Here is a 21,798-nt window from a genome sequence, read left to right as displayed (position 1 = left end):
AGTTAACAGAGGGTTCAGACATCTGATTAGGATTCTTCCTCTCTATGGAGGGTTTCTGGAGCAGACCCAGAACCCACTGGAGGGATTATATATATTCTCTCTGGCAAGGGAACGCTTTAGGATCCCAGTGGAGGAGTTGGAGAGTGTCGCTGGGGAGAGGGATGTCCTTTTTTTCCCTCTTGAATCTGTTGCATCTGCAGTCTGACCATAATAAGTAACAAAAAATGGATGACAGTACACTCTGTTATGTTTGAGGAAAACTTATTGTTAATTGTTTGCACACATTGGAAACTGAGCTCAAACTAGCTCCCAGCAATGTGACAGAAAAATAATCAACAGGCAGTTTCTTTACAAATATATACATTACATTTCTCTAATCTGCTGTTTGGTCAAAGACAGTTAATAATCTATATCTTAGGAACAATTCCAATGTCAGGATTGTTTTGAACAGACCCATTACCCAGCGGAAATAAACTGCGAATTACCATTAACGGCCTGTTAATTCTCATGTCACAAAAATAATAAATCATCCATCACATCATCTGAACTTTGCTTTATGTTTTCAGAAGCTCACATTAAGAAATGTTTCTTCTGTGGAGGGGATTGTGAACAATAACTTTTTACTTTTTGTTATTTCAGCTTCTTTTAATATGCTTACACATTATTTGTTGACAAATGGGGAAAACTATTAAAGAACAAAAAAAAGGAGTCAGATTTTTTTGAGTCAAAACACTTAATACAGAAAAAGTACTGCTGGAGCTTTATTAGCTCATTTCTCTCTGGAGTAAAGAGAACTGCATAATTGCTAATGATAATTTGCAGTTATAATAGCTGAACAACAATCTAGAACAAAAGTGTTCTTTAGTTCCTTCTTTCAGAGGTACAATGAATGCTGCATTGTTTGAAGTGGGAGCTGGGTGGGGATAAAGACGGGATTTCTTTTACTCTGAGCTGGTAATGTGACATACTTTGCCTTTCACTGAATAATAAAATAGACCTTGGGGAACCACAACAAAGTGCCATTGTTGTGTTTAGAGTTTTTTAGTTGATTGTGACTTCAGATGTCCGGAAATACGCTCTCAATAAATAAAGTTCAAATTTATTATTGGTCCTATTTTAAAGACTGAAAAAAAACAGCAGCTTTCTTTCTGGTAGATGAAGATAAAAATTAACCATTTTTTATCAGCTGTTATGTAATATGCAGGAGTTTGTTTGTCTGTACCATTTGCAAAATATCTTGTGAATCACTAGAACAACTTTAATGAAACTTTCAGAAAGTATTTATTGGGTTGACATTTATAACTGTTTAATTTTTGGAGTCAGCCTAATTTATAATGAGTGCCACAGCAAAGGAATCTAAGGAAACACAAAAATGGCTGTAGCTGTGCAGATATAGAGCTGAAAGTCATCCACAACTAAAACTCTGAGCACTAACTGATCACATTACGACTGTTTTTAAAACTTTGCCATACTGAAATCGTCTGCCTTTGTTTCTTCAAATCATCTCAAGACCCACAGGAGGGATTTTAATGAAACTTTCATAAAGTAAGTACTGGACGTACTTCTACAGCTGATTAACTTTTGGGGTCAACCGCATTCAAGATGGCTGCCACAGCAAAGCGACCTTTGCAAAACACATAAATAGCTATAATTCAGCCAAATTTACAAATATTGCACTAAAGTTTATTGTGGTAGTAGCTGAGAGTTCTCCTCAACATATCCTTTTAGCCCTCTCACTTCTCGCAAGATCTCAGAATATTCCATGACATCGCCTATAACATCATTTACAAGGTTTGACCAAATGGGCTGTACCTCCATCCCTTATCAACGCAAGATGGTTTTAGTTTAAAACTCTGACATGAAAGGTGGAAGGTGATATGCATTCCTTCAAGGAATCCAAGGTTTTTAATTTTATCTGTTTTGGATCAGGAAAGATGGTTTTTCTTTCTTAGCCTGACAATTAAGCCAAATCTATTCTGCAGGAAAATAATGTTTCCTGTCACCAATGACAACAGCCTAATATGATAAGATTATTTAGCAATGTGTTACCACTCAACAGTGCATCTGTCTGCAAGGGGAAACCATGGGCACCAAACATTCACAAATCCTCCACAACAACCGATGAAGCACCCTTTAGCTCGACACTTCAGTCCAAACTGCCACTGTGAAAGTACTTAATAGCCCACAATGGGAAAACATGGTTCAGTCATCAGGTCCATAACTTTGTGATGCTGGAGCCAAGTAGGACTAGGAAAATACAGTACATGCAAATTCTGCCATTCATCCAGCGACAAGAAATTTATCTGAAAGTTTCTCCTGCATGAGTTGAGTAGCTGTCAGAAAGTTTGTTTTCTCAAAGCCTTTTCTGATAAAAGTGCTACCCATTTGTTGTTGGTATACAACTGTGTGTTTTTATGAAATCACCAAATATTACTTTAGAAAACAAATTTGTAGGAACACAGGCAGACAGCAGGTTATCTCTGGGGATGTGTCAGTCTGCACGGGTTTGGCTTCTGGATGAATGTGGATTGTTCTGTGTTTGGGTTTGTTTTGAGCACGTAGAGGCCTTTTCATACATTTGAAGAAAAATGCTGTTTGCAGAATACCTGAAAAGCTTGGATGTTGTAGGCTGTATGTAAAGCATTTTTTTAGCAACCACAGTGAATGCTGAAGTACAATCTCAATTCCGAAAAGTTTTGTCATTGCATAAAATGTACATAAAAACTAAATGATTTGCAAATTTAAAAAACTTGTATTTTATTCACGGTGGAAGGCTGTATTGTAGTGGAACATATTAAATGTTTAAAGTAAGAAATTGTACGATCTGTTGACTTTAAAAAAACTTAATTTTTAAGATAATGGCAGCAAGACATTTAAAAGAAGTTGGAACAGGGTTTTGTTTGCCTCTGTGAAAGATACCATCTTTCAACAACAGTCTGTGAACATTTAGGAACTGACGAGACCAATTGTTTGACTTTTCTACAGGGAAATCTTGTCCCATTCTTGTCTGATGTAGAATTCCAGCTGTTCAACAGTCCTGGGTCATCTTTCCTGGACAGGGAGCATATGTTGTTCTAAAAAGTCTGCATTAATGGCATGAAAGCCCCCCTGTACCATGAAAGTGGCAGGCTTTGGAACTGTGTGCTGATAACGGACTGAATGGTCCTTCTGCTTTATAGTAAAGGGGTGAGGCTTTCATGGTTTCCAAAACAAATTTAAAATTTTGATTTGTCTGACCACAGAACAGTTTTTCACTTTGCCTTGGTGATGACTGTGGCTTTTCTGGGTGGTGTTCACATATGGTGTCTTCTTTGTATGGTGGAGCATTTGTAGACTGCACGGCAAACTGTGTTTACATTCAGTGATTTGTGGATGCATTCTTGAGCCCATGCAGTGCTGTCCGAAATAGAATCAGGCCTGTTTTTGATGCTGTGCTGCCTGAGGGGCCTGAAGTTCAGAAGCATCTATTTCTGACTTTCAGCCTTTCTGGAAATTTCTCCAGATTCTTGAAATCTTTTGATTATATTATTAACTGTAGAAGACGAAATATTTAGGGTCTTCCTAATTTTCCATTGAGGAACGTAATTTTGAAATTGTTCCATTATTTTTAGATGCAAGACTTCACAGACTGGTGAACCTCTGCCCATCTTTATGTCTGAGAGATTCAGCCTCTCTAACATACTCTTTTTGTATCCAGTCCTCTTCTTGACTTGTTTCCAATTAACCTAATTCATTGCAAAATGTTTCTTATTTGTAACACTTTCAGGTTTTTTTTATATGAATTGCTGCCATAAAATTCAAAATTACATTTTTTTTCCCTCTAAAATACAAAAGTACAATTTCTTAGTTTCAAAATTTGATATGTTTATTATGTTACATTGTGAATAATATATGGGTTTATGAAATTTGCAAACCATTGTATTCTGTTTTTTTTTTTTTACATTTTACACATTGTCCCAACTCCTCAGAATTAGAGCTGTATATTTACTCATATTTTGGTGAGAAAGTGCAACAGAACAGACATGTGACCTCAGCGCAGCATGCAGGCACTGGTTTCTTGTGTTTCTCAATGGGGGGAAGTCAATGCATCGTTAATCAAGTCTGTCTCTCCCAGCAGTTGGTTTTACTCCATAGTGAGGGTAGAAGGAGAAGAAAAGAAGGTTAGAGAGATATAGTCCGAGACTTGACCTTCCTCTGTGATACCAACACTAGCTGTGCGGCTGACAAAGCTGCACCTCAGAGGTTTCACCAGATTATCCTGAAACACCCTCCAGAAAGGTTGCTGCTTCTTTCACTTGTCAAGAAATCTTGCTTGCAATGCAGTATTTGTTTAGATACCACTTCTAGTTGCATATTTTTAATTAAATCTTTTGCCTCCCTGAAGAGACTTGGTGCTCGAGGGAGAGCAAGTGAGCAGCAAAATTCTTCTATATGTGCGCGGGGAAGCATTCATATGAACATGGCTGGGTCTAGTCAGTGAAGTGCATTCAGGGCTAGCCTTGCCTCTTCTCACAGAGTGTCAATTAGGGAGGGATTTGAATGGACTGAAGTGGAGCCTCCAGTGAGGTGTGTGTTGCAGAAAAGGAGAGATGAAGCGGGGAGGGCAGGCATTCAGGAGGAAAGACAGAGAGACAGGAAGAAACAGGAGGAAAGAGAAACAAAGACACAGAGCAACAGAGCTGTGAGCTTATTTATAGATTCACATGTGTGCACGAATGAATCTCCCTCAGTTCCTCGGCTGGGGCCTCACGCTGTGTTTTGTCCTCAGCATGACTGATTGATATGACTCATTTACTGGCTGCAGAAGGCTGTTAGGACCAACAGACTGTGAAAAATTAAGATATCCTAATGAGAGGACCAGATAAGGCACACAGCACAAGTTTGGATGATTCGATCTGATTATGACCATAAAATGCTGTCACTCCTAATGGATAATGTTACAAAGCCCTCTAATTTAACAAGCACCCTTCCCTCAAGCTACAATAGATTGAGATGTAATTGAAACAATTAGAGGCGGAGGAGAAAGAGGGCTCCATGGTAGCGGCTTGGATATGAAAGGTTGATGCGGAGCGTTCTCCGGCATCCCTCTGCTTCTCTCCACTGTTCAACTTGAATGACCTCTGAGTCAATTGTCTCAATTTTTGCTTCTGTTCCTCCATTTATTTTAATTAAATGAAAATATCAGTCTGAACAGCTCTCCCCTTATTAGTTTCTGGGAGAGGGGAAAAAAAAAAATCATTTCCAGTCTGTGTTACTTTGCTCTGTCCATCATGCCAGAAAGGCTTTCAATTAACATGGCTTAATAAAATTCAGGCTGGCGGTGAGCAATGATGGACCTCTGCTTGTTTATGTAAACATGCCAATGGTTTCATCGCTAGCCTTTTTAAAGGGTGTTCACTCTTTTTGACCTACTCTGCTGGTGGCAAGATCTGCTTGCCTGCTTTTAACAGCAGCAGCACTTCATATTTGTCTTGCTTAATTACACTTCGAGGCCACCTCTGTTTGGTGTTAACTGTCTTTTCTTAGCGAGGCTTTTTATGGGAAAAACCATGACTTGACCTAAAGAGCACCTTTCAGCCAAGTGAAGCCTTACTGCGGAGATGTTTCTTTTGGCAAAACGCTCATTAGGCTGTGAAAACGTAAAGACGGGTGGACTTTAGATTGATTTGCAGAACCATGTGGTGTACACCACCTTTGGTCTTTCCTCACCTCAGGGGGCGGCACTGTTTTTGTGATGAGATGATATCCCCATAGCAACGAAAGCCGAAGCACTTCTCAATTGCGTGTCTAGCTGAAACAGTAGATTCCGGATGCTCAGGTCAGCCGCAAAATGTAAAACAAGAGCTTTAAACTAAACTCATCTCTGCCATTTAGGTTCTTTCAAGCACCGTGTGAGAGGCTCTTGAATCAGTCACTGCATGCCATTGGTGGAAAGATGACCTCATCTTGCACTGCAAGACTTTTTATTTTTTTTTTTTTATTATTTTATTTCTGGCTCTTTCTAATTAATCCGGGCACTCTGGTTGGCTCCTGACAGCAGGCTTGTAAAGTAAGATTTGTGCACTGCTCATTATCATTGATGAAGTGGAGTGTCAGCAGTGCCAGGAAGCTCTGCTGGCCGGGGCTGATGTGGGTGAGCTGGTGTTAGAGGAGTCGTCAACCCATTTACTTCTGTCTCTGCTTCGACAGTCCCACTCCCAGATTAATTGCTCCCAGACCACTTTTGCGGTTGAATTGAATTGTAATGATTCATAAGGAAGTGTAAAATGTCTGATTGTACGTGGATGTGGAGGCAGCCTGGCTGATCTCTTGGGTGCTCTCTCTAGATTCACTTGTTTAGTTTTTATATTGAAGCTGGTGGAGAAATAGAAAACGTCTTGAGAGGGTTTATTATTTTCAGCTAATGTTCCATTTTAAGTTCATCCACTGAAGTGAAATTCATTTTAACTGCATCAAAGCTGTGGATTGTGATACTGTGAGCAAGTTTCCCACACTAACAATTTTATTACTCTCCAAAAAAATGACATATTTTTAAAGTGATAACCAAATAGCTATGATCAGTATGTTTGGAGTTGAATTTATAAGGAACTTTGCATCACCAAAGCCTTTGATATCTTCACTTTCTGCACTAGTTTGATTGATTCTCAAGGTCAAATGAATCTGGTTTAGAAAAAAAGAGGATTAATAACTAAAACAAAGATAAAAAATGAAACATAATTGTAATTGATTTAGGTTTATTATATTCCTTTAAGCAAAATCAATAATGAGTACCGAGGATGTTTCTCTCTGTGTTGAGATGAAAGGAGGGAAAAAAAAACATTTTTAATTGCTTTGTTGAAGCTCAGTAAGTTCTATAACCCAATCTAAACCTAACAGCTATGCTTGATTTAGGAATCTCTTTTTAAAATCTGTGTATTACTGTAAGTGTAAGCATCTTTTAAACCACTATCCTTCCTTGTAATACAGTTCATGCACATTTATTTATGGCCAGCAGGAGTGAGGGAGTCCTGGAGGTCTTGCAGTGACAAGTTTTGTGTGTCATAGTTTTAAGATCAGAAATGCAATGTAGAATTTAGAAATCTTTATTTTTTTATTTGAGAAAATCATTTTAAAACAAGAATCGTTGTTTTTTTCTTTTTTTCGTAAAACATCCAATATACAGTGCTATGAAAAGGTTTTTGCCTCCTTACAAATTTCTTCAGTTTTTTTCTTTTTTCTTTTTGTTACACTTAAATGTTTTAGATCAGCAAACAAATGTTAATATCACACAAAAGTAACTTTCTTAAATACAACATGCAGATTTCATATGATGATTTCATTTATGAAGTGGGGGAAAAAAAGAGGGACAGTGGGTATATTGGTAGAAGGATGTTAAAGATGCAGCTGCCAGGAAAAAGACAAAGTGGAAGGCCAAAGAGGAGATATATGGATGCAGTTAGAGAGGACATGGAGGTAGTTGGAGTGAGGACAGAGGACGCAGAAGACAGAGACAAATTGAGGAGGATGACTTGCTGTTGCGACTCCTGAAAAGGGAACAGCCAAAAGAAGGAAAAAAAGGACGAACAAAGCTACCTAAGCCACCTGGCCACATGTGGAAGAAAAAAAATTCCCCATTGTTAAATTATGAATTAACTGTGATTAACCACATTTTTTGGAAAGCTGAGTTCAATTTGACTCACCACACCCAGGCCTGATTACTCCCAGAACGGTAGAATCAAGAAATCACTTAAAGAGAGCCATTATCCACAATTGGAAAAAACATGGAACAATGGTGAACTTTCTCAGGAGTGGCCGGCCTACCAGAATTACTCCAAGAGCATATCAACGACTCATCAAGGGGATCCCAAAAGTACCAAGAACAATGTCTAAAGCACTTCATGCCTCACTTGGCTCAGCTAAGGTCAGAGTTCATGATTCAACAATAAGAAAGAGACTTAATGGCATCCATGGGAGCATTTCAAGGCCAAAAGCAAAGGCTTGTATCATGTTTAGTGATCACTTTGTGATCTTAAGCTCAAGCGTACTCAGGTTCTGCAGCAGGACAATGACCTGGGAGCACAGCAGCAAAATTCCTCTATATCTGTAAAATAATCATTGCTAATTATTATTATTTTCCCTTAATAAATGAAAATCATAATTTTAAAACTTCATTTTGTATTTACTCCTGTTATCTTTGTCAGACTAACATTTGTTTGATGATCTGAAGTGTGTAAATCTAACAAAAAGCTTAAAAAGAAGAAATCTGTAAGGGGGTGTATACTTTCTTACACTGCTGGGTATATTTTTGTTTGTGTAACTTGTTTAGGGAATGTTAAAAAAATATATAAATCTATTTTCCCATCCAAGCAGATAAGGCTCACTGTCAACCTCCTGATCAATATTGATGTCAATCTTAAACCTAACAGTTTGCCTGTAAAGCTCAGCTTGAGGATTTACCACTCTGTCAAGGTCACAAGGAGTTAAAGCGCTGAGATTTTGGCGCACATGTAGATGATAAGTTCCCTGCTGAAGTGGCAATAGCAATGACTGTAGTTACACAAAGCAGAGGTGAGGAAAATTGAATGTGAACAGATGGTGATATAGAACATTATAGCCTTTATTCAGGTGGACCAGTCAGTTCATCTCAGACATATTGATCGGCACAATTTACTCTCTTTACTCAGAGGATTATGGCTGTGTAGAGTAATATAAAGGTTTCCTGACATGTCAATCAGCTGTCACTGCCAATTTCACAGAGCAGACTTCAGCCTGTCTCTGAAATGGGTTTGCCAACTCACCCACCAGTCAGACAAGCTGGATGTCAATTACCAAGGGTTCTTGGAGGACAACTCCTTTTTTATTATTTTTAGACAGATTCAGTGGCTTTCCAGCCTCACTCATGTTTATTGAATTATCTTTGTACTTACCACAGTCACATTTTTTTCTCAGCCCCAATCTATTTGTTTTTGGTATAAAGCACATGGTGAGATTGGGTTAGTGCAAACTTATTGCAGCACTATCTTGGGGATGTGCTTTGGTTGACCCCCCCTGTCTCTTTCTGACCTCTGAAAATGACTCCATTGGCAGTGAGTGTGCATGTTGGCAGTCCAGTGCCATGGCATTGGATTTATTGTTGAATCCTTCCGTTTGGATGAGAGGTTCTGACCTTGCCCATCTTAGGCTGGGAGAGCTGATGCCTTACTACCCATGGGCTGTACTGCAGTTATTAAAAACTCCATTACCACCATTTATAGGTAGACATAACTCACAGAGCGGATATAGAGATGTCAAAACAGAGATTGATCTCAGAAAAGAGTGTAACCCAGAGAAAACTTAGGAAAGGTAGAAAGACTGCCAGAACTGAAATGCTGAGCTGGAAGCATCAGTCAGAGCCTGAATAGATCTCTCAGCTATACATCTATCATACCCATTTTCAATAACCCCTCTCTGTCATTGTGTAGATCCTGAAGGAGTTAAAGGATGAGGACTGGAACATGGGCGATATTGTTCATACGTTGACCAACAGGCGATATGGAGAGAAGTGCATAGCCTATGCAGAAAGTCATGATCAGGTACACTTTTTTCCCTTTTAAAGTGCAAATAGTCAGCATTTTCTCTGCTGTGAATAATAAAATGTCACACCCATTTTCAGGCTCTGGTTGGTGATAAGACCCTGGCCTTCTGGCTAATGGACAAAGAAATGTACACTAACATGAGCTCCCTGATTCCCATGTCATCTATCATTGACCGTGGAATGCAGCTGCATAAGATGATCCGCCTCCTCACTCATGGTCTGGGTGGAGAGGGCTACCTGAACTTCATCGGTGAGTCATCACGGTAACACAGAGTATTTTGTTGTCTACTTTATGCCAGAATAAATACATGCCATGTTATTTAATGCTCTGCTCTTTATTTTGTTTGCATTTTTATGATTGCCAGTAGGTAAAACAGTGGTAATGTTTTTGCCTGTGTCTGTTTGTTAGTTTGTCTGTACTGTTGGCAAAATGTCTCATGAAGCAGTGGATGGATTTGATTGAAGCTCTTACAAAGTAATCATTAGAAGAACACCTTTTGGAGTCAGTCCCATTCAAGATGGCTACCACAACTAATTGACCTTAGCAAGCAGGAAAATGACTGTTAGCGAAATATCAGCTATCAGCTGATGTTAAAGGATTTGCTGAAGAAAATGATGGTACGAAAGGATATTGGCTGAAATGTTAAATATAGTGGCATATGATCTCGTTTCCATGATTAAATGAACTGACAGTAAATTAACTTTGCAGCCATGGCTAAAAAAGAGACATGGATATCTTCTTCTCTTCTGTATAAAAAAAATGTTACAAGAAAAAAAAAGTTAAATATAGTTGCCATCATCTCAAGTGTCAAAACAAGTCTGTCTGCATCATTTTATTTAATTCAGCCATGTTGTTTTCTGTCCGTACTACATATTTCTGTACTTCAGGTGACATAAAAATGCTGAACAGTTTGTCAAGATCAGTATATAGCAGCAATGTTTTTATTATTAATATTAAAACAAGCAAATAAAAACATTTCAGATTTGTCATTTGCTGGATTCTACTTCAATTTAAACATTACAAAACCACACTAAACTGTTTTTGTGCTTTTTACAGTCAGTTAGCTGTGGTAGACCGTTTGAATCAGGCTGTTTCCAATAATTAATCAGTTCTTGATGTACATCCAATAATGAACTTCTGCAGGTTTCATTAGAACTTATTTAGTGGTTCATGCGATATTTCAGTAACGGACACTGGCAAAAACATAATCGTCCACCTTTGCCTTTCAGCGCTGGGTGATAAAGATATCAATGAAGTAGTTTCCTGTCAATGAGTTTATACATAAGCATCAAAGAAACCATTTGATGTGATGCTGACATCCAGAACTGATTGTGAAACATGAAACAAAAACCACAGATTGGTTTTATGCTCCAAATGGATCCACTTTCCAATCACTGAGACGCACCTCATCTGAACTGGAACATGACTATCATGTCCTGTTAATTATGTACAGTTGGAAGTCGACCTCGTATAAAAGGAGTGTGGTTCTTCACATGTATTAATGTAAATGGGGATTATGAATGTGATTTTAGCTCCACCTGCTGACTTGGCTCTCCGGTCAAACTCTGACTTCAAACAATCAAAATGTTTCTGTCTGCCTGACTTTCCATATCACTCAGTGTTCATCACGACGGTGAGTGTTACTCTAAGTATTTCTGCTAAGTGAGTCGACTTGTGTGTGTGTGGGGGGGGGGGGAGAAGCACAATCAAAACAGCTTTTCTCGACAGACAGTCATAACTGGACAGCTTTAATGATTAGAATGTCAGTGAATTGACCCCATGTGGGTAGCTGAAGGACAGTTGATAGTAATTATATCTGATTCTCTGGCTAAAGCGTAGCTGAAAGGCACTTTTCTGCTGCACTCTTGGCGCTTCCACTCCCCCACGGATTTCTTTGCTGTGTTCATTTTGAAACCAGTCATTACAGCTTAGGAATTATGGGGAGATAATGAGTGGAAAACAATTTCTTGAATGTTGAATTGACAATAATTTCATTCAGTCCACTTGGTTTTTCTATAAAGAAAAAAAAAACATTATTCCTGTGCAATCTATAGTCAGCACACCCTCAACACATTTATACATATTTTGATGGCTTATGCCTATAAACCTCTATTTTTAGTAGTAAAATGGGAGTTTTTAAGAGTCTAATTTCTGCTGCCTGAGTTTGAAACCACCTCATCTGAAACGAACCCAAAAAAGTTGGTTAAGTTGTTGTGGTGTGGTTGGTCTGGAAGGCACACATGCAAAGACGAGGCTTTGCAACTTGTCTCTTGTCTGTTTAATTTAGGTCACAAAAGCACTTGGGTTATAGTTCAAGAAAAATCATATTTTTAATTTAATCAAAAGAAAAAAAAGCAGTCTGGCTGACGAGTTGTCGTTTTTTTAATGTATCTGATGATGACTGAGTGGCTGTCTGCAGCTGCAGCTCAGTGGAAGCAGCAGTACAAATGTTTCTTCTCCCCTTTGGCTTGTTCTACATAAAAAAACATCTTCTGTATCAGTGTTTTTGTGCTACCGTGTTGTTCGGTTCTTTAGTGAGCAAATCAAATTTTCATTAACAAAGTTACAGGGATGCCTATATTTAGTTACCAGTAAAAATATTGCTTTAAGCTTATATTCACTTGAAGAAAGAACAAAATACAAAAACAAGATGTTTCTGTACTTTCTCCCAATGTGCTGCATCTGTTTTATTAAATCAAAGTTTCGACTTGTCTTGTGAAATAAAATTGACCCTGTTTCGTGGTGATACCCCTTTTTTAATCTGCCAGGTGTTTGTCATCCAATGGTCAGAGCACCTGTTTTGTATTACTTTTTTAACTTCTGTTTAAAAACTTTAATATGCCTTAGAGGAGCTATCATGTTTTAAAAGTTAGGGTTTTTCATTTTTAAAGTTTGTATGCAATTTTTCTTTTTGTGTTTTAGCTGTATTGCTTTGAATAAAGTATTAAATGAGATTAATGAAGCTGTTCTAAACTGTAAGGAATAACAGTGATAACACTCTACCTTTTAACTTTTCTTGCTTTCTTTTTTAAGTTTGCAAAGCAGCCTGAGAACTTCACTTCACTTCTGTCAAGTAATGCCTAAAAATGATCAGCTGTAAATTGTGGAGACCATTTTATCTCTTAGACAACAGCTGTCCAGATGATTAAAATTATACTGCTATTAAACAGCTGAAAAAATTCCAAATTCTACACAAATTCACTAACTTTATGACATTTTAGATGCAACAGAGAAATATCAAGTCTGAGATGACTTGTCATGTCAATGGATCAATGATGGCAGAGTCATTTAGCCAGTTATAAGCAAGACCAAATTGTTTAAGCAAGCAAATTAATTTGAAGTGCCTAGCCCAGAAAAAGAAACATTTATTTACTTGTGACCAACAGCAAACAGTACAGAACAAGAGGACGAGGGGAACATTTGCTTTTAGCTCCTGTTAGATGGATACTGTAAAGAATGTTGGAGCGTCAATGACATCAAAGCACCCAGTGGTGTGGCATTAATGAAACGCTTCAGTGAGTTTATCATTACGTCTGCAGGGACAAAATGGAAGTGCTCACACTTTCTGACTTTCAGGGCTTGCTGAGTCTTAAGATAACCTTGGAGGTTTACAGCTGAGATCTCATACGGGAAACTTCTCCTACCTCTTTGCATTCACAAAGAGCTACAATGCGAGAGTTAGCCTTGGACAGTGAATTGAAAACTAGCACTTCCCATACATTTCAAATGTATATTACTGCAAAGAGCTAAATCTACTTTTTGGTCTGTGGGTTTGGTTGGTTTATTGTGGCAGTCCCACTTCTGCTGGTCAGACTGTAATCCTTATTTAAAGTGCAAACTGGAAGTGGGTGTACACATTAACCTAGTAACAAGAAATCCATCCTAAAAGTCCAAAGAATCATTGCATCACGTCTGGATCTTCTTTTTTTTCTTTTTGCACAGCATCTAAAACCTTTAGTGACTCCTGCCCTTCCATCCCCTCTGATTCCCTCATTGATCTCCTTTTGCCAGAATCCCTCCAATGGAAAACACATTGATCCTTGATTCATTCTTGTGCCGCTAATTACTGAGGGGACTGTGTCACTGTCAGGCCGTTAACTGATGCAGGGTTGTGTAGACAAGTAATAGGTTGTGCCAACTGAAAAGCTGTCCAACATTACCCTGTGTAAACATAGGTGGCCCTCCCATTAATCATATTTTATTGGAGCTACCACAAATTGAATGTGTTGAGGATCTGTCTCAGCTCCTAGAACACCAGATTTCAGCTCAATATCTGTGACATTGACAGAGTTTTTTTTTTTTTGTGTGTGTGTTTGTGCCTTTTTTGTGTTTGCTAAGATTGCTTAGCTATGGTGGCCATCTTGAATAGGGTTCATTTTAAACATAATGAGTTTAGTGGTACAGCCAGTGATTTTCTAGGAGTTTCATTAAAATCTGTCTGCTGGTTTATGAGATATTTTGCTACCGCTACAGACAAATAAACACACACACAATCAAAATTGCCTCTGATCTTCGGTAACAGATAATAAAAAGGCTGATGTCACAGAAGTTTTCTAAATGACCACATTAAATCTCATTTCTAAATCTGCCCTCAGTTGTGTTCTAATTCTTGCACACAAGAACCAGTGAAAATTGCAGTACTGCCTAGAACCATTAGGGGGCAGTGTTTTGAGTCTCAGCTGATTCAATCTTAATGATTATTTTAAAAAAGCATTTTGAGTGGTGGTATTTTGTTAAGTATTCACAGTTTTAATTATTTATAGGTTTGTTAATAATTTATTTTTCTAAATATTAATTTAAGCTCATATTTTAAAGCTAAATATCCCAAAATTGCTGTCCAACAGCTTGAAACATCTGTGAATAGGAAGACACCTAACAGACTACAATATTTATTTACATTAAAGCCTGACTGTTTGGTCACTGTTTGTTTGTGGTTTTGGTCATTGCTTCTATCAGTAAATTATTTTGTATTTAAATATTTCAGAGCTCTATAAAAATACTAAATATAACTCAATTTTTGCAGTAAAAAAAGCAGTCAGATTATGAAGGTTTGAAATGAACCCTCAGGTTAGCCACCTAAAACCTGTTCTGAAAGGAACAAAACCTGCAGGTAATAAAAATGATCACTTAATTCTTGCACGTAAACCGACTGTGACTTGATGTTCTGCAGTAATTATGTGGTGACATACTGTTTCTTCTACAACTTGCTTAAAAATGGTTAGATAATCTAACTATACAGATCACTCTTGTCAAATCCACTTGCTGTTGATATGTGTAACAAAGGTAAAATGATCTTTTAATGATCACAAAACAATCCTTCCATATCACACTAAAACACTCCAGTGTTGCATGTCAGATAACAATGCCTGTGATGTCCTAATGACAGTTTTATTTATGCGTTTTTCAGGGTGAGGATCCATCACAGATTATTCCTGAACAGAATTTGCTATCTGGTGTATTTTAGCTCTGGGCAGGCAGAAGAAGGTGATTATCATGGTGATTAATGCAGGCATATGGGAGGAACCGTGGCGTGTTATTGTAGAGAAGGTGGAAATGATTACCTAATGGAGGTGTGTCGGATGTATTTCTTTAAAGCTAAAATCAAAAGAAGAGTCAGAGGCTTCCACGGGTTGCTGAATCATCTTCTAAAGGGAAGCAATCATCTCTGCTAGACTTTAAAAAATACATCTGAAAACTGAAACGGGCAAAGAAGCCAATGCACTTGTGCTTTTAATGAAGTGTAGCTTTTTTAAGAGCTGTTTATCAGAATCCTGACCTTTATCTCAGCTTTGTGTCTTGGGCACAGATTGGCAAGACTATATATATACTTCCTCTGTCTCTCTAACCCTTGTGTTTTTGTACATTAATTGAATTGTGCATAGCTTTCTGTGTGTTGGCATATCATAATCTGCATGTGAAGGTGCCCTCCATATGGCACACACTGTGAGAAAATTGATACAATAAGGATGGATTCATTAGTGGAAAAGTCCACATCAGACTGTTGTGTAAAGTCTAGTATTTTGTTAAAGACTGAATCGTATTTCTTTATACAGTAACAAAAAATAATTTACCAATACTGGAGAGATTTTGCTGTGTGCTGGTGGCCTCAAAATATGTTTGCAGGTTGGGTCTTAGACAGAAGATGACATTCAAATAATGCTGAGCTGATTCAGGTCAGCAAGGGGAAATCACTTCTTTATATGTTTTATATTTTATCTTTTCTTGAGTAGTCTCATTCTAAATGAAAATAGAAAATATATCAAGTGTTTCCTTTGGTTCTGGTCTTTTAAGAGTTCACATTGATTTATTACAAACAAACCAAGAACTACAAGTATAAAATAACACTGACTGACAGGTAGCTCGTTTATTGAACACTTCAGTGACCTGTTCTGTGTCAGGAGTTCTGAATGAGCCCAGAGGAAGGAACTCAAAAGAGAATATCTTTTAGAAACTGACAGCAAATGAAATTGTGCTTACTCGTCTATAATTGCTTAAAAAAGCAGTTCAAACCAAAAATGACTTTTTGTCATAAATAATGAGACAAAGACACCCAAATCATCTACTGTTGCAATATGGTTGAATTCAGTTGCTGAGATGATTATGATCATGAGATGAGTAGTAATGCTTCACTGAGCTTTTAGCTGTATACAGTACGTCCCGCGGGCACAGACCCCACAAACCTTTTTAAGGGACGTTGGTGAATTTTTGTATCACATCATGAAACCAATGAGAATGTCAGACGTTAAACAGGTTATAATGGAGACATTACATTTTGGTCCAGAAAATAGTGCAGTCAGAGCATCTTCAGATGTGTAACAAACACTTGCAGCACTCAATTCATCAGAGACTTTTGGGAAAACTGTGACACGTAAGGCAACAGTAGTGTCACAAGAAGAGCCACTGAATGACCAAAGTCTCAAAGCTCAATCTTCTAGAGACCAGGAATATCTGTGTAGAAGTCCTCATATAGCAACGCTATCACTGTGTGAATACTGAATCGGCATTCACACTTTTGTTTTCCTGGCTTTTCTTTCTCCTGTATGTTTTTAGACTCTAACTACTTTAGCTGTTTCAGCTGTATGGGTATCAAAACATTCAGGACATTATGGCAATGACTGTTGGTACTTGTAACTTTTATACTTTTTAAAAGATTTAACTTTGTTGTAATTACATTTTTCTTTCCTTATAGAAATGCTTAGATTTCTTCAAATCCTTGAAAAACGTGTGTACTTGCTTCATTTTTAGTTTTCAGCTACTGTTATAATTTAACTTTTAACTACTGTTCTGTTAGTTTTAGTTTTGAGCTACCAGTTTGCTAGTTTTAAATTTTAGCTACTGTTTTGCTACTTTTTATTCCTGTTTACTGTTTTGCTAAGTTTAGCTTTTAGCTACTTTTCAGGTGGTTTTAGCTTTTCCTGTGTTTGTATGTGTCAGATTTAACTTTTCCTCCCTTCAAGTGATGCTGCTACTATGGCTAAAAGTCAGATTACTATAAGAAATGAGTTGTAAAATGTGCAGGAAAGCCATAACATTTGTTTGGGTCAGTAGGGCTAGAATTTCTTATTGAGAATTCTCAATAATGCATCATCTTTCATGATAAATTTGCAAGTGTGAATACACCACATGCTGAAACGTTGCTCTGGATTGCGTCACAACTGGACAGAACCTGGACAGCTTTTATAGAAGCGGCCATGCTTGAATACCCATGTAATGCTTTCGTGGTTTGCTCCTTGGTTGACGTGTCATCAGTGGAATGTAAAGTACAGCAGCCTTTTTGATTACCCTTTTTCTACAGGTTGAACAGTGCATTGGTTGTACAAAGCCTTTTTTGGAACTTCTTCACTGACTGAATGCAACTCAGTGCAACACAGAGAGACCATTTCTCTTGGGCGTGTTGAAAGTAAGACTGGGAAATGTAGGAGCTCAAAGGTACTGTAGATGTTTACAAGCCAACCTGATGGTAGATACACTAAAATAATAAAATATGCATTAAACACCTCATCTGAGTGTGATTTTTCTTTTTTCTTTTTTCTCTAGAAAGTTCCCTGAGGTAATTCTTTAGGTAGGACTTAAAGAGTAGAGTGTCTAGCACAGTGTTTGAGAATATTCTATTATGCCGCTCTCCTTTTCATGGTAGATGTAAAAGCCGCCTGAATCCATTGAATATGATGCTTACTCTGACTGGATTTATTCAACACAAAAAAATGTTTCTTTTCTTGAGGGAAGCTTGTCGAGTGGGCTGACGATGTAAACAGGATAAAGTTTTCTATAATTTCATTTTTCAATACAAAACAACATTTTATAGACTCGGCCAATAGTCGTTACCAGACAGGTATTTACAAAAAGACTCTGCAGACTGCAGTAAATTCCAAAAGATTAAAATTTGCTAGATAAATCAGTCAGATGGGGGTTGTGCTTGCTCTGGCCAAAATGCAGTGGTCATATCACACATCCAGCCTATCAACATTGTAAAACAGTCACATAGTAAGCCTCTGACCTCCTGATATACCGTGCAGAGCACAGATATGCCCGTTGTACCACTGACTTCCAACAATTTCCTCCACTACCTTGGGCTTGTCTGTCACAGCTTTATCTGCATCGAAGCCATTTCCATAGAACTGTGTTGGTCCAAATGAATGTTCCAGATGTGGCTAAGATTAATCAGTGCATGACATCACTTAGTTCAACCCTTTCTGTCGAACATGCATTAGTTGCCAACCTTTCTTACTATAGTTTTTTTTTATCAGTTCAGTGGTGTGACTGTTGAGAAGAAAGGGAAGCTAATTTGGACTATAAAATAAGGTGTCTGAAAAGGCTCATTTATTGTTTTTAAAGGTCTAAAGATATAAGAGGCCAGATGCATAGAAGCACGTGTAGTTTCATGACTAAAATTGTGTATACACTCAAAGAATATTAACTATTGTGTGTGCCTGTGTTTATATTTTATAAACTTCATTTATTGTAGAGTTGTACAGAAGTGCACACACCTATCTTCCACATTTTTCTAAGCTACAAACAAATGCAGATTCTTCTTTTCTTAGACCTTTGCACATTAATTGATTATTTGCAGCATGGCTCAAAAGACAACAGCAAAACTGAGTTGCAGTGTATCCATCCTAAATATTTTTGTTTTTCTAAATAATTTTTATTATTCTGGAATGATGGACTCAATAGTTGGAAACAGTCTTGTAACATTTTCCAGATTGATGGACAGTTTAAAGAAAATACTTTTAGTAGAAAATAATGTTTGGTGTCTTTCTTCCATGACATTGTGTGAGCACAAAGCAGGAATCTTCAGATGAGCAAAATGACAAACGTTCTGTTTTAGAGGTGCTCACACTTACTGATGATCAGTTAATCAAGTGAATTTAATTAGCAGCATTCAACTGATTAACCTCTTGATTTTCGTAGAATTAGTCACTGTGTACCGTTTTTAGTTTTACACATGTACATTTTAGATTTTTTTTTCTTTAGACAAATGATAACAGACTGATTGGACAAATTATTGTTAACGTTCATTGAAAATACAGTACATTTTCTTTGAGATGCAAAGACGGGACTAGCCAGTTAGGACACAAAGAACTTCTGAAGGTGTCTTGAACTAAGAACAGGGATGGTATCAACAAATACTCCTGATCTTGTGAATTTTTGGGCCTACATACAGTATATTGGGCTTGCTGGTCACTGATCGGAGCTCATCAGAATGAAATTTAGGAAGTGTGTAGTTAATGTGAATATCGGAGACTTTGCCATGTCCTCTTGGCATCCCTGAAAGGTTTTCGTTGAACCCAGTGATCATCTGCTGAGGGAGGCTGCGACTGTAGCAAAGTGCTGTTGCCGTGTGGGCGGTGTGATTGGTCTGCAGAAATGTCAAGGCAGTTGGCAAATGTCAAAGTAACATTTGTGTGGATGCCAGAATGTTGGTTTTCCCAGCAGAACGTTGCATTTTACTAAGACGAGCAGTGTTACTCCATTTACCTGTCAGTGGTTTTATTGTTGTGGCTGACCAGTGAGTTTTGTTCAGTTGTTCTTTTGAGGCTATATTTACCATATTGTAAGTCCTGATAAAAATACTTTTTTGTGTTTTTGTTTGTTTTAATTAGGTCTCATAACTAAAACTTGAGAGCTGCAAAATGCTAAGATGGTATGTAGTTAGATGTTTTTCCTGCTGTACTTGATTTCCATCTTCCTTTTACTGTTTGTGATTTCAAACTATCATCTCTCAAAAAAGTAATCATACATTTGTGTAAAGTTTAATGTGCAGATTCATGCTGCCACAAAAAGCAAACAAGAGTTACAATGAATAATAAAAGTATGAGCCCATTTTTAGTTGTTTGTGATACGGGGATGCAGGTCAGGAGATTAACCAGGGAGATGTCGCTCTGAAGGGGTTTTGTTCCTCTTCTTTAGGTCATTGCCTATAACTACTTTATAAAAATTTACTGCATATATGTTTTACAAAGCCACTTTGCTTAGCTTTTAAAGTTTTATCTATTTGGTCCCTTTAAAATAAAATGGCTGTATAAGAATCTGCCAAAAGAAGTGAAGTTTTAAATGTCGCTTGTGGTTGTGGGTCTTCTGGTTTGTTTTTATGTTAAATATATTAGTACAGCAATTAAAAACTGTAACATGCACATCCTCCTCTGGGTTATGGGAAAGAACGTCAGCTTTTTAACTTCTGGCGTTGAGGTGGAATTCTCCATGTGTCATGTTGTGTGGGAGGTTTCTTATTCATGCAGATGTCACAAGAAGAGGATCTCTGTCTTCCTTCTTCCATATTCTCTCTCTTCCTCCTCATGTCTGTCTCTTCTTTGTGTTTTTGCTATCCTAATTTTGAGGCAAGTGCTGCAGTGAGTTTGTTCTGTTGGCAGTCCAATTCTTATTGTTTACCACTTTCTTTAACACCTCCATAATGTTTTTCATTAGAATTTGCTGTCAGTCGCCATCGGTTCCATTTCATCCAATTGCTCTTATTCTTTTTTTTTTATTTCTTGATTTTTAATTTATTTATTTACTGTGGTTGCATCTTCCTACATCTATTGTCTGTTTGTTTCTCCGCTGGGAATTCAATTATGCCAGCTATTGTTTTATGATGTTGTCATGACATTTGGTGACGGATTCATTATCTCATCTCCTCGCATGACAGGATGGTAGCATCAGGGATGTTGTTTCATACACGTCTACAGTATGCATGCAGCTTTGTGGAATATTGATACTAGTCCTGAAACCTTTAGTCGTCATAGTAACAGTTTCTCCTCTTTAATTAACTTTTCAATTTTTTTATAATCTAACTTAGGTTTGATAAAAGGTAGAAATTATAATTTGAGCACACACTTACTTTGAGTCGCCTTGTTGCTGAAAAGTGCTGTATTAATAAATGTTACTTTAAATTAGAGAAACAACATTTTCTGCAAAAATACAACGTGAATGCTAAATGCTAAATAACTTTGCTAAAATGTGGTAATTAAATTGTTAACGGATAAAATAAGCAAAACAATAGCTAAAAGCTACAGTTAGCTCAAAAAGACAAAACAGAGCAAGGATGCTAAGGTATATTTTAAAGAGACCAATGATTTGAAAACATTGAAGAGATCTCAAAAAGTCTCTGTAAATAAAGGTAAATAATTCAAAATGCATAAAAGTTACAAATACTAAAATCCTACTTATAATATGTAATAGTTACAATAGCACAACATATGTGGAAGTACTGAAGAAACTAAACAGGATAACAGTATAGTTTTTAATTATTAGTAGGATGAGTTCTACGAACCTTATTTTGTGCTTTTTTTAACTTAAACAGTAGTTTTCTGTACAGTCTTCTAATGTTTATTAATGTCCTGAAGTTTGCTTACTTTAAGAAAAATAAGATATAAATTATTACAGTATACATACATGGGTACTGACCTGTTAATTCAGCAGTATGTTGTTAAAAGTGAAACTAGTATAAAAGGCATAGGATTTACATGTGCAGTGTTCTTACTTTTGATTTTGTTTGTAGCTTTTATTCATGAAATGACAGGATCTTAAGTCACAAGAACTTGTCACAGTTCTGCTGGAACATTGCGGCTCTGTTTTATTATGCACGTACAATCCTCTGGAGTGATAAAAAGGTTGAAGACTGCCGGTGACTTTTGCGTGTTTGATCTCTTTCTTTCTTTTTTCCCTCTTCTTCTTTTTTGTCTTGTTAAAAATTTCACAAAACCTCAGAGGAAAAAGAACCTCATAAAGCATGACATGATGGAGT

General features: G+C 37.3%; 1 protein-coding gene across 1 annotated transcript in view; it reads left to right on the top strand.

Annotated features, from left to right (window-relative positions):
- Nucleotides 1-21,798, top strand: part of gbe1b (glucan (1,4-alpha-), branching enzyme 1b) — a 96,078-nt gene that overhangs the window by 44,051 nt on the left and 30,229 nt on the right. The window contains exons 11-12 of the mRNA XM_017416439.2: nt 9,441-9,551; nt 9,632-9,803. Of these exons, the coding sequence (XP_017271928.1) occupies nt 9,441-9,551; nt 9,632-9,803 (283 nt within the window). The remainder of the gene's footprint in view (nt 1-9,440; nt 9,552-9,631; nt 9,804-21,798) is intronic.

Source organism: Kryptolebias marmoratus, linkage group LG2 (genome assembly GCF_001649575.2).
Source record: "Kryptolebias marmoratus isolate JLee-2015 linkage group LG2, ASM164957v2, whole genome shotgun sequence".
Lineage (NCBI taxonomy): Eukaryota > Metazoa > Chordata > Actinopteri > Cyprinodontiformes > Rivulidae > Kryptolebias > Kryptolebias marmoratus.
Note: the sequence above shows the minus strand (reverse complement) of the source record. Positions and strands in the feature narration are given on the sequence as shown.